General features: G+C 48.2%; 2 protein-coding genes across 2 annotated transcripts in view; one reads left to right on the plus strand and one right to left on the minus strand.

Moving 5' to 3' along the window:
- Positions 1–12,063, plus strand: part of LOC103602071 (pentatricopeptide repeat-containing protein 1, mitochondrial-like) — a 38,260-nt gene continuing 26,197 nt past the window's right edge. Inside the window, exons 1-2 of the mRNA XM_008586487.1 lie at positions 1–164; positions 5,379–5,486. Of these exons, the coding sequence (XP_008584709.1) occupies positions 152–164; positions 5,379–5,486 (121 nt within the window). The 5' untranslated portion in view covers positions 1–151. The remainder of the gene's footprint in view (positions 165–5,378; positions 5,487–12,063) is intronic.
- The window catches only part of CPSF4 (cleavage and polyadenylation specific factor 4, 30kDa), a 12,387-nt gene continuing 11,014 nt past the window's right edge, over positions 10,691–12,063 (minus strand). The window contains exon 5 of the mRNA XM_008586485.1: positions 10,691–10,856. Coding sequence (XP_008584707.1) covers positions 10,788–10,856 — 69 coding nt within the window. The 3' untranslated portion in view covers positions 10,691–10,787. The remainder of the gene's footprint in view (positions 10,857–12,063) is intronic.

Raw genomic sequence — 12,063 nt, forward strand, 5'->3', positions numbered from 1 at the left:
GCCCTTCACTTCATGGCGCTCTTGCGGCCCCAGGCTCGCACTAGTCTTGACCTGCTTCCCGTGAGCCTCCGCTCCCCGCTCCCGCTGGGGCGTGCGCTCCCTACCCAGCAGCCCTCGGGCGGCTCAGAGCAGCGGACACCAGGACTCCAAGATGGCGTCAGTCGGTGAGTGCCGGCCCCGGTTAGGGCTGTTTGGACGCGGTGTTGAAGGCAGGAGCTGGGGTCCAGGGCCAAGAACCGCTCCGGGAGGGGAGGGCGGTGCAGAGCCGTCTGCCCTTCGCTCAGGGACTTCGCCGCTGTCTCGCCTGAGGTGTGCCGGACCCTTGTTCCAGGGCCCTGCGCCGCCCGATCCTACTCCGCTCACCCAGCCTTGGCCTCCTGCTGCATAGGGCCCGCGCCGCCCCGCTGCGGCGTGGAGGGTGAGGGCAGCCGAGGGATGCGCCTCCAGGCTTGGGCTTTGTGTTGCTCTCTCTATACGCTAGGGAGTTGCTGCTTCCCTCCACGCCGCGACCCATGCGATTTGCACTTGAACCCCTTGCGCAGCTTCTATCCTTCTTCCCAAAGCCGAAGCTCAAACTAAGCTGTAAGCGTGGTTAATGTCTAGGCTGGTGTCTGACACCACGTAAGGTTTGATACATATATGTTGAATAGGCTCAGAGGTGAAGTGACCAGTTCAAGGTCACAACTTATGAGAGGGCTGAGCGGGGATTCTAATCTAGGAGTCTGAGGCTTCACGGTTAATGAGCTTCATTTGCAAGGATGGTCTCATGACCAGCAGGCTTTTCGTTGACGTGCATGTGTAAATCTCTACACTCATCCGACTGTGCACACTAATTTTTTTTTAATTGAATATGCAAACCATGTTTTAGCCCTAGATCCTCACAGTAGCTTCGTTAAGCTGTCAGTGTCAGGAACGTTGATCCCATTTTAAAAATGAGGAAAATAATGGTCCGACACGGTGTGACCTGTCTGAAGTCACAACAGCCTGATAGTGGTAGGGTTTCGATGAACCCATGTGTGTCCTACCCCAATTTCTATATTCTTAACCTCAGCCTGGAGAAATGAAGAGGCGATCAGGAAAGGTGAGAGTGAAGCTGTTTTCCCAACTGTAAAATGGGTGTAAGAATATTCATCATTTATGGTAGCTGTGTTGTTTAAAGGAGACAACGTGAAGAAAGAGCATTGAACCTCGTTTGTAGGCGGAGGGTTGTAGTGAAGAGTGCTCTGGCCTGAGGATTAAGCAATTTAGTGCACGAAAGATACTTGGAACACTGCCTCGCCCACAGTTAATTGCTCAGTTGGTGTAAGTTGGTCATCCCAGCTTTTAAAACTCTGTGACCTTTGAGTTAGGTCATGTCACATGGCTGGCCATTCAGCATCACTCTACATGAAGAACTTGGAGCTCATGTTTCTTAAGTATTGATGATCTTTTAGATGTTGCCTGTTGCCGGAGCACAAAACCAATAGTTCATGAGCAAATAAAGTGAGGGAAATAAGAATTATCAGTAGTAGGTAAGATCAGGGGTTAGCAATTCCTGTGGCCAGTGGCCGGATTTCTTGCGGACCGTTTTTGTGTGACCATGAGCTAAGAATGGTTTTTATGTTTTTGAAAGGTTGTTTCAAAAAAAGACTGTGCTATAGAGACCTTATGTGGACTGCAAAGCCTAAAATCTTTACTCCCTGGCTAACCTCTGCGTTGGATTTAGCACCCAGGAGACACTTCACTTTTCCATGCAGCTCCATAAGAAGTGAACAGTATGCTTCTTCAAGTCATAAAATCACCTACCTTTTCAAGAACCTGTGGTTGTTCCACAACCATTTCTGAGAGTCTGTCTGTACCAGGAACTGTGGAGATGTTCCCACCTTCATGTAGCTCACAATCAGGCAGAATGATAATAGTTCTCATTTACATAGTAGCTAGATCCAAGAACCAAAGTGGGTACTATTATTACCCTTATTTTACAAACGAGGAAACTGAGACACAGAGCAATAACTTGCCCAAGGGCACACAGCTACAAAGTGGCACTAACGCCAGAATACTTGACCCCAGACTCTGTTCTATTTGTCACTGCACTCTACTGCATCTCTTATGTGAGGCAGTGATTGCAGGTGGATGTTCATGCAGTGCCGAGCAGTGTTGGGGGAGGGGCTCTAATGTGGCTGCCAAGGATTAAGGCCTTTGTCTTTCACTGAAAGAGAAGTTCTTGGTATAAGGGAAGATGCACTTCTGATGAATCAGTGGTCCCTTGGAATCTTGTGATGGTGCTGTTCTTGGCTCTCCTTAGGGATGTATTTTTTCTTTGCTTATACATTTCTTAATTTTGTTTAAGGAAACACTCATAGTGTAGAAATATAAATAGGTAGAAAAATAAATTTTAAATTGTTGGCCTTTTTTTCCTGTGATGTACCAGGCACCATGCCCACCTCTGAACATGGTTAGGAGAATGCAGAGTATGTTTACGTAGTTTGTGTGACTGTGAAAAAATAGCTTCATTGGGCCCAGAGAAACCTGGCTTTTTTGTTTTGTTTTGTTTTTTGAGTCACCTATCTAATGCCAGTCAAAAATACTTTGATTTAAAATATTGTTTTTCTTTGGTGCATCTCCTGCCACATAGTTCTGTTTTAAAAGCATTTTGAAACATTTGATTAGGGAAGATTTCAAACACAAAAGAAACAATAATGTGATGAATGCTTTGTACTCATTACCCAGCTTCAGGGGTTAACAACTTCTGCCATGTAGTTCCATCTGTACATTCATTACCCACGCTCCACCACATTACCCTGTCGGTTGGTTTTAGAATGACATGCTTGTGTTCCTCACTGCAGGCAAGAGTGCGGCAAAAATATTGACTATGTACTTATTCAAAAAGAAAGTTTCCCTTGCACTAAAAGCCTGCTGTTCCAAGTGAAGACAAAACTGGATGTAAGATGTGTGCTTCTTAAACTTTTCTAGAACTAACATAGGCAAGGTGACAGAGAAGGGTATAGGTCATACCAAGATGGGTACTATCATTACCAACTAATAGAGATTTGTAGCATATCCTGAAATTCACTTTTTGGGGGGGAATATGTGAGACTATCTCACATTTTATAAATATTCCCTAACTAATCAGTTTTCTGTTTGTAAAGAAGTAAAGGATATGGTTAATCACTGAAGTCTTTTATGTTTAAAAAAAAGTCCATAGTAAGTAGACAGTTTGCTTCTTCAAGTCATAAAATCACTTACCCTCTCAAGAACCTATGGTTGTTCCACAACCATTACTGACAGTCTGTCATGTACCAGGTTCCCTGAAGAGGACACCCGCTGAAGTCCAGTTACATATCATTTCTTTCCTTTTTTTTTTAAAAGAAAGGGCTAAGGAATATTTATTTCTAAAAATAAAAGATGATAAGACATCTCTTAAATGAAACAAAAAAAGTGCGTATCTGGCAACCATTTCTTTCTCAACTCCCTTTCTTTCTTTCTTTCTTTTTTTTTTTAATGTTTCACATAGACCTTAGATTTCAATAGTAATAACAACAGTTTACAGTGTTCCAAGCACTGTTCCAAATGCCTTTACATCAGTTCTCATTTAATCCTTGGACTAAGCCATTTCACAGATAAGGAAGCTGGAGCTCAATGGTTATATAGGAAGGAAGTGGTAGTGCTTATTTGAGATAGGGCAGGCAGGGAAGGAGGCCTCTGAGAAGGCATGAGATAGCCCAGTGATGATCTAGGGGCTCTGCAAATGCCCTCAGGTGAGAATAATCTTGTTGTATATGAAGAACAGGGCCTTGGCTGAAATGTGGGGAGCAGGGAAGATGGGTAGGACAGGAGATCATTGTTGGACAAGTAGAATGTTAGCTCCTTGAGAGCAGGGTTTTCTTCTGTGGTCGGTCCTGTATTCACAGTGCTTAGCACACTGCTTGGCATACAGTAGGTGCTCCATGTTTGTTGGGTGAGGGTAGATGGAAGGTTAAGGCCAGTTTGGGGCAGGCAGCCTAAATGGTGTCCCTTAAGCCATGCATGGAAGTCACAGGCTTATGCCTCCATCTGTCACTTGTGGCCTATGGAGAAGCACTCAGTCTTGACACTTATGAGGCCATGGGCCTGGTTCTCCAGATGACTCAGAGCAGATTAAAAGCTGGCCATTAGCCTTGCATTTATGTTAATGGCCCAAAAGCCTTTGCTCTTGTTGGGAGATGTCAGGAGACTTGTAGGATCCCCCTTAGTGGACTCTTAAGGCTGGTCCTGAAGGAGCCTTAGTCTTTCCTTGGATCCCAAAATGGAAAAGAAGCCTTGGAGTGATTTAGTTTTGCTCCTTCTGTGATTAGTCATCTTTAAGAAGGGACAGTGGTCCTTGACTCCTTGCCCTAAAGAAGACACCTGCTAAAAGCTTTTTAAAATTGATCTTTGCAGGGAGAACAGGAGAAGCCCATTCCCTCCATATGAACATCTCCTTGACACTCACAGGTCAAGCCCTCCCTATTTTCCTCTTGGGCCCAGAGATGAATACAGTATGGCTCAACCAGGAGCCCTTCCTGTTCTTTGTCCTCAAACTCTCGTTGGAATATGGTCTGGGGCCTGTTGAATCATTTGGAATGGTTTTTACTAAGTCATTTGACTCCTTGGAATATATTGTCTTATTTCTAACTCTGGAAATTGTTGACCTCTGTGGTCCCAGGAAATGCTTGAGGTGGAAAGTCCTTTGTTCATCCTTTTATTGAACTTACTCAAGCTGGCATATCTGGGGAGGCTGGCAGCTGTGTCAACCTAGGTGCTCCTCGAAGCCCTTCCTCAATTAACAAGTGCGTCCAGTCACAGTGAGACACTTATAGGCACTTCACACTGCTGTCCCTTCCACACCTCCTCTCATGCCACAGTTGCCCAGGGTTTGGACAGGCCACCCTCAGATTGGCTTCAGGAACAAAGGGGCAGTCCTTCCTCCATGAGGTGTGTGTGACCTTGGCCAAGTTGCGTAACCTCTGAATTTATTCCCCTTCCCCCATAAGGTAAAGGCATCAACTGCTTGTAAAGATTAAATAAACTAATATATGTAAAGTAAATGCTAGTTTTGCAGTAATCTCTTCTGCCCTCCACTTTATTGCTTGCTTCCTCAGGGCCTTTAGCTGTCTGTTTTAGAGTTATTCCCAGCAAGCTGTTATTCAGACATCTTGTGTACTAAAGCTGCCGCTGTAGCAGTTCTGCCATTATACAGACTCAGGCTTAAAATAGTGGATTTGATGCAATGTATCTATTCATAATATTATTTATGTTCAGCCTCTGTGTACTTACATTATGCACTCTTATTGAATAGCTGAAGTAGTGACATAAAAGGCTGCTGCTTGTATTACTGGGAGGTTATTTAGTGGGTGTCTTTTTTCGCTCTTCCTTTTCAGTACCAGTGAAGGAGAAGAAACTCATGGATGTCAAACTAGGAGAGCTGCCAAGCTGGATATTGATGCGGGATTTTTCCCCAAAAGGCATTGCTGGAGCCTTTCAAAGAGGTCAGAACCTTATGGTTGTGTGTAAACAAAAGCAGATCTCTGGTTTAGGTCTCTTTTTCCCATGACTTAATTTCAGCAATAAAGGCATTTAGTTATGCCTTTAAATTATGTAGGAAGGGCAGGGAGTTGTTAGCCCTTGAATTTCCATATTTGTTTGGCCCAATCTCAGACTGGCTGTGACATATTTCAGCCAAGAAAATGTTTTCCATTGTTTGGAATCAGTACCTCTGCCTCTATCTTAAAGAAATGTCTATGAGCATTTTCACATCCTAATACTTCTTTAAGAGGAAAATAAGTTTGAACTATAGTGGACATCAGTCTGTAATGATGGACATCAGTCTGTAATGAAACGCTTATCTCCCTGCCAGGACTTCCAAGACAGATATTTGAAGTGGCCTATTCTTCAGGTCTGTGCATTTAAAAAGTGCATGACTAGTCAGATCCATCCTGTGTAACCCATCCCATCATTTCAGAAATAAAGACCCAGATAATCCCAGGGGTCCTGTGAGGTCTCCTAGAGGGCCCCCTCCTTCTGTTTCTCTAATAGTGGCTGCCCTGTGGCTGTCTTTTATGTGTAGTTTCCTTCTGCGCTAAGGCCTTTCCTTCAGCTTTGCCCTCAGGTTAGAACAGAATCCTCTGGGGCCGGCCCGGTGGCGCACTGCGCTAGTGCGCCACTTGGGAAGCGCGGCAGCGCTCCCGCCGAGGGTTCGGTTCCCACATACAGACCGGTTCCCGCTCACTGGCTGAGCGAGGCGTGGGGGCAACACCGAGGGTTGCGATCCCGTTGCCGGTCTCGGTCCGGTATGGGGGCGACATTGAGTGTTGCGATCCGTTGCCGGACATGGAAGAAGACAAAAAAAAAAAAAAGAACAGAATCCTCTGCCTTTTCCCCACACCTAGTTACAGCAGTCCTGAGACTCCTCAGGGGAGGTGAATGTGGCCTATTTGTGCTTGAAGCTCCCTGTCCAGCTCCTTCATGGCATCCCTCACTACTTTAAACTATATGTTATATCTGTCATCATTTACTTCTTCATCAACTAGGCTTCGAGCCCTAAGAGGGCAGAGACTAATGCTTGTTTCCTCCCTGGTGGGTGCATGTGTCTGCACATGGCTAGGCACCCAGTGAAGAGATGAAGGCACAGAAGCCTTCCTTCTCCCCAAGGGCTCAGCTGGCCATGGCCAAGTGGCCCTTATTGGGGGTTGGAGTCTGGATCAGAATTAGGGTAAGGGGATCCTCTGAGCTGGAATTGAGGTAATATCAAAGGCTGACAAGCTGAGCCAAGTCTACAAGATCAAGGGCAAAGGGTAGAAGCAGAATCAAGGTGGGCCTAGCTCTAGAACTGGAGACCCTACAGGGCATTTGTACTTTTCACCTTGGTCCACTAATTAGGGTGAGTGGCTTAAAGAGCCACAGCAGGATGGGGTCCCTCAATTTCAACCAGACTCAGTTGAGCACTCAGAAACATTCACAGCAGATCAGGGCATTGAGCACGTCTTCTGTTTGCAGGTTACTACCGGTATTACAACAAGTACATCAATGTGAAGAAAGGGGGTGTCGCTGGGCTTTCCATGGTGCTGGCGTGTTACGTGCTTTTCAACTACTGCATTTCTTACAAGGAACTCAGTGAGTGCCTCTTGGGTTTTCTTGCCTTTAGTTTCCCAGAAGAGGGTGGTACTGGCTCACTTTGTTAGATAGAGCAGCAGTCCACCTTCTCCTGTGAGCTGAGGGAACTTTGGTATGTTCCTTGCCTACACTTCCACCTAAAAGAATTGGGGCTACTTAACAAAATACAGTGTATGGGATATTGTTTTAAATGAGAAAACTGTCAGAGAACATGGGAAAATCGAGATGAAGCTAGAGTAAAAGGTAGTATTTAGGAGGCATTCAATGATTCTGCAGGCTCTGCTAAAATTTGGCTTGATCTTAGTAGCCAATACAAAGAGGGAAATAGGTTGAGTGGTATAATCCGGTGTCTGTACAGTGCTGTTCCTGGCCCTGAGGCCCAAGAGGAGCTTGTCTGGTGGGAGATGCCGGGAATTGTCAGTGGCAGCCTCTGACTGGGTTTCATGGGCTGTTTCTGATAGCATCCAGCCCCTTGCCAGTCTGCTGCACCAGGGTGACGCTGCCTCTGAAGAAGGGGCTCTTTGAGGCTGTTTGTCTGAGTGAGTGTTTTTTCTGGAAACGAAGAGGCTGGCCAGGTGGCATGTTGGCTCCTGAGGTCCCTTTGTGCCCTCAGGCCTGTGGATTCTGCTAAGACACTAGCAAGCAGGTTCTGGGTCATCTCCTGAAAGGAATTCTAAGGAAGGCTTTGTGTGATTATATTCTGCTGCCGTCCCTGTCATCTCATGCTTTCCCTATAACAGCTTTTAAGAAACTTACTGTTTTGCCTTCCTGACTTCAGAGCATGAGCAGCGACGCAAGTACCACTGAAGAGGGACCAGTGTGGAGGGCGCTCTGCACTCCTGACCATGACCTCCTTGACCTGCACCCCTCCGTGAGGAAGTCAGTCATTGCTGAATCCTTTCAAATCCTAATTGAGAATTAATGCCCAATAAAAGATGGAAACAGTGCACTGCTTGCCCAATGTAGCCACTGTCCTGCGCTCTAGGGGCTCCCAATGCATGAGTTGGGGATGAGATTGTCAGACAGCCCAGGGCTTTGAACCCTTGAAGCCTCAGTGGGCTTCCCAAACCACCACTTAGATCATGTTCCAGCTCACTAGGGGGCAGTGTCACCTGGAGTCAACACTGTCCAGAGGTCTGCTCCCTGCCTGAGTATTCCAAGGCACTTTGGCCTTTTGACACTCTGCTTATAAAGTAGAGGCCCTGTGTTCCTAAGAATGCCAGACCCCAGTCCTGGCCATCCTGTGGCTGTAAGCAGAAGATTTTTGGATGGCCTGAATGTCTTCCCCTCCCCCATTTTTCTTCATTACCTTTGGGACATTAGAAACTGCAAGGCAAGACCTAACACTGTCTGGAGAGCCATCAGGTAGTGTGGTCTTCCTGGTGAGGAGGCTTCACTAGCAAGAGGCTAAAGGCACAAACCTGCTGCAAGGTCACTGCCCCTGTATCCAACACTTCCTTCCTTCCTCTCCATGAAAGGTCTTCAGCCAAATACTGCAGTTGGCATGAGGCAGCACCAGTTCCTTGTCGAGGACTGTATGATGAGCATGTACACTGCACAGAGCGTACAGGGTAGAGGGCTGCGCCCAGTGTCCCCTAGATCTGAATTGGAATGAATAGGTGTCATCCAATGTTTGAGATGAGTGAGGTAAGGAGACCTGCCACCTGGCTGCTCCAAAGGTCAAGCTCCCAGACTTGACCAGCTGCCATACAAAGGCCTTTCTCAGCAGTATCACTTCCTTCTGTGAGAGTCACAATGCATGAGTTGGGGATGAGATTGTCAGACAGCCCAGGGCTTTGAACCCTTGAAGCCTCAGTGGGCTTCCCAAACCACCACTTAGATCATGTTCCAGCTCACTAGGGGGCAGTGTCACCTGGAGTCAACACTGTCCAGAGGTCTGCTCCCNTGTTCCAGCTCACTAGGGGGCAGTGTCACCTGGAGTCAACACTGTCCAGAGGTCTGCTCCCTGCCTGAGTATTCCAAGGCACTTTGGCCTTTTGACACTCTGCTTATAAAGTAGAGGCCCTGTGTTCCTAAGAATGCCAGACCCCAGTCCTGGCCATCCTGTGGCTGTAAGCAGAAGATTTTTGGATGGCCTGAATGTCTTCCCCTCCCCCATTTTTCTTCATTACCTTTGGGACATTAGAAACTGCAAGGCAAGACCTAACACTGTCTGGAGAGCCATCAGGTAGTGTGGTCTTCCTGGTGAGGAGGCTTCACTAGCAAGAGGCTAAAGGCACAAACCTGCTGCAAGGTCACTGCCCCTGTATCCAACACTTCCTTCCTTCCTCTCCATGAAAGGTCTTCAGCCAAATACTGCAGTTGGCATGAGGCAGCACCAGTTCCTTGTCGAGGACTGTATGATGAGCATGTACACTGCACAGAGCGTACAGGGTAGAGGGCTGCGCCCAGTGTCCCCTAGATCTGAATTGGAATGAATAGGTGTCATCCAATGTTTGAGATGAGTGAGGTAAGGAGACCTGCCACCTGGCTGCTCCAAAGGTCAAGCTCCCAGACTTGACCAGCTGCCATACAAAGGCCTTTCTCAGCAGTATCACTTCCTTCTGTGAGAGTCACATTTGTTAGAAAGGGGTAAAAAAGCACCAATATCACAGCTGCATGCCAGGCAACTAGTGCAGCCAGCTCAAGTGTCTCCTCCTTGGCATGGAGTCCCTTAAGTAATGAGACATAGCTTAAAAAACAAGCTTTAATCAACTTCATAAAAATTGTTCTTGTAATTCAACTTGGATAGGCCCACTTGCCCAGCAGGTTGCAGGTGACAGTTTCACATTTTCCAGGCTCAGGGACAGTGTTGTCTCTTCTGCACACCACAGGTGTCTTGAATGACAGTACAGATGCTCAATGGGCAGGAAGCAGGTACAGATGAACAGGACCATCTATTTAAAGGGTGGTCTGCAGCTCCAGCTGAAGGTATACTTTAAACACTGTCAGGCAGGTGCCCCAAGAGGAAATAAGCCCAGAGGAAAAAGAGAACCTCAAATGTGAGAGCCCTGCACCCCTCCTCAGCTGCTGCCACCTTGGAGCAGCACCAGGCTGAGGCAATGAGTGCACTTGAGTTTGCTATGAAGGGCTCCTTGTTCAGATCACATTGATAGGCACGGCTTTGGGATTCAGCAGGACAGGGAGGATTGCAGCTTTGAATGATACACCAGTCCCTGGGGCAACAAGAACTGGGGTTTAATGAGGCCCCGAGGGGAAAGGCCATCTTCCCCACAGAACTGTGAGACACAGGCCCTTCCCCAGCAACTTCCTTCCCTCCCCAGAGGGCTGGTGTGTGGGGAGTTCCAGAAAGGAGGCACTGATGCCTAGACATGATGTCGACCTGAGGGACCCAACTGGAGCATGTATCCCTTTCTAAAAGAAGATTACAGCAAAATGATAGGAAGCTAACAGACGTGGCCCCTCAGAACGATGAGCCCTAGCAGCAGCCTGTCTGCCAGCTCTAGCTGCTAGAGTCGCACCAGCACTGCACTGAACAGTTAAGTGCACGCTCCCAACAATGGGGCCCCTCGGGCTGCTCTGAGCTGGCTCCAGCTGCTGTCACTGAGTCTGCCAGCTCTAGCTGCTAGAGTCGCACCAGCACTGCACTGAACAGTTAAATGCACGCTCCCAACAATGGGGCCCCTCGGGCTGCTCTGAGCTGGCTCCAGCTGCTGTCACTGTCCACTGAGAAAGGCCAAGTGCCCTTTGGTGCATCTGTTGGCGTAGTGTCCTTTCTCACCACACTGGGAAGAGCAGGAGGGGAAGGAGGAGAGACAAAAAACACCATTTTCAAATGCAATGTTCAACTAAGGCAGCACCCACCAAGTACCAGACTGGGGACAGGACTGAATTCTCAGTGCTGCAGATTTTCTTTCAAACACGAGGGGAAGGGAGCTCAAGAAGGTATAGTGGTGCAGAAACTGCAGCCAGCAACTCAGCATATGGGAGGGAGAACAAGGTGGCCAGAGGACCTGATAGCACCCAGCCCCCTACCTCACCTGCGTGGGACTCAGGGCCTGCCCAGGGAGGGCTTCTCACAAGTGGGTGGCAGGATAAAGAGAAGCCCATGGCACCAGAGGTCACCCGCCTGTTCAGGGACTGAGCCCCTCTGTGGGGTAGGCCAGTCACTTACCTCTGAGTCAACATCTGGGTCTCCCTGGCAGGAGACAGGGGAGGGAACAACAGGAGAAGCCACCAGACTCCTCCCCCAACTCTGGGAGCCACTGCTGTGGACACTGAGGGTGGACTGCACCTGAAGTTTCCCTTCTGGCTCTTGCACACCTGTCTAAGCTAGCCCTGGGGATAGGTTTTGATCATAGGATCAGAGAGATGGGACAATGGTTAGACTTGGGTTAGTGGAGCCAGGAGTCACCTCTGCCAAATCCAGCACTGACCCTGACTTGCCCTGGCTCTGATTATCCAGGCCCTTCCATAGCTTCTCTTCATTCTTGTGACTCCTCAAAAGGCAGAAGAGAATCATAATATAGGAAGTGAATGGCAGCCTCGAGCACTGGACAAAGGGCCAGAGGCAGCTGAGGGCACCGCCCGTGAACTACTTCCCCTGGTGCCCTCCCAGTCCCCCCTTTCTGAGTGCAACGAGGGGCCCTACTCAATCATTGCGCAGCACTCTTGCCTGTTCTAGTCCCTTTGCTCCACAGTGCCCGTGTTTTCAAGTGTGTCTGTTCTGCAAGTGTGACTTTTGTGTGGATGAGTGGCCCAGGCAGCTGCCAGCCAGCCCTTGGGCTGATATAATGGGGGTAGGGGGTGGGATGGGGGACACAAACAACTACGTGGGCCCCAATCACAGCACTCGGCATGTCCGTCGGCCTCCACAGCTGCTGGGGACTCTGGGACTGCCATGAGGCATCTTTAAAATCAGCAGTGTGACGCGCCTGTGGCAAGAGGCTGTCAGGTCCCCAGCCCCACATTTCTAAGGTCTCAGTACTTAGG

The sequence above is a fragment of the Galeopterus variegatus genome, unplaced genomic scaffold (genome assembly GCF_000696425.1).
Source record: "Galeopterus variegatus unplaced genomic scaffold, G_variegatus-3.0.2 Scaffold3997, whole genome shotgun sequence".
NCBI classification, from domain to species: domain Eukaryota; kingdom Metazoa; phylum Chordata; class Mammalia; order Dermoptera; family Cynocephalidae; genus Galeopterus; species Galeopterus variegatus.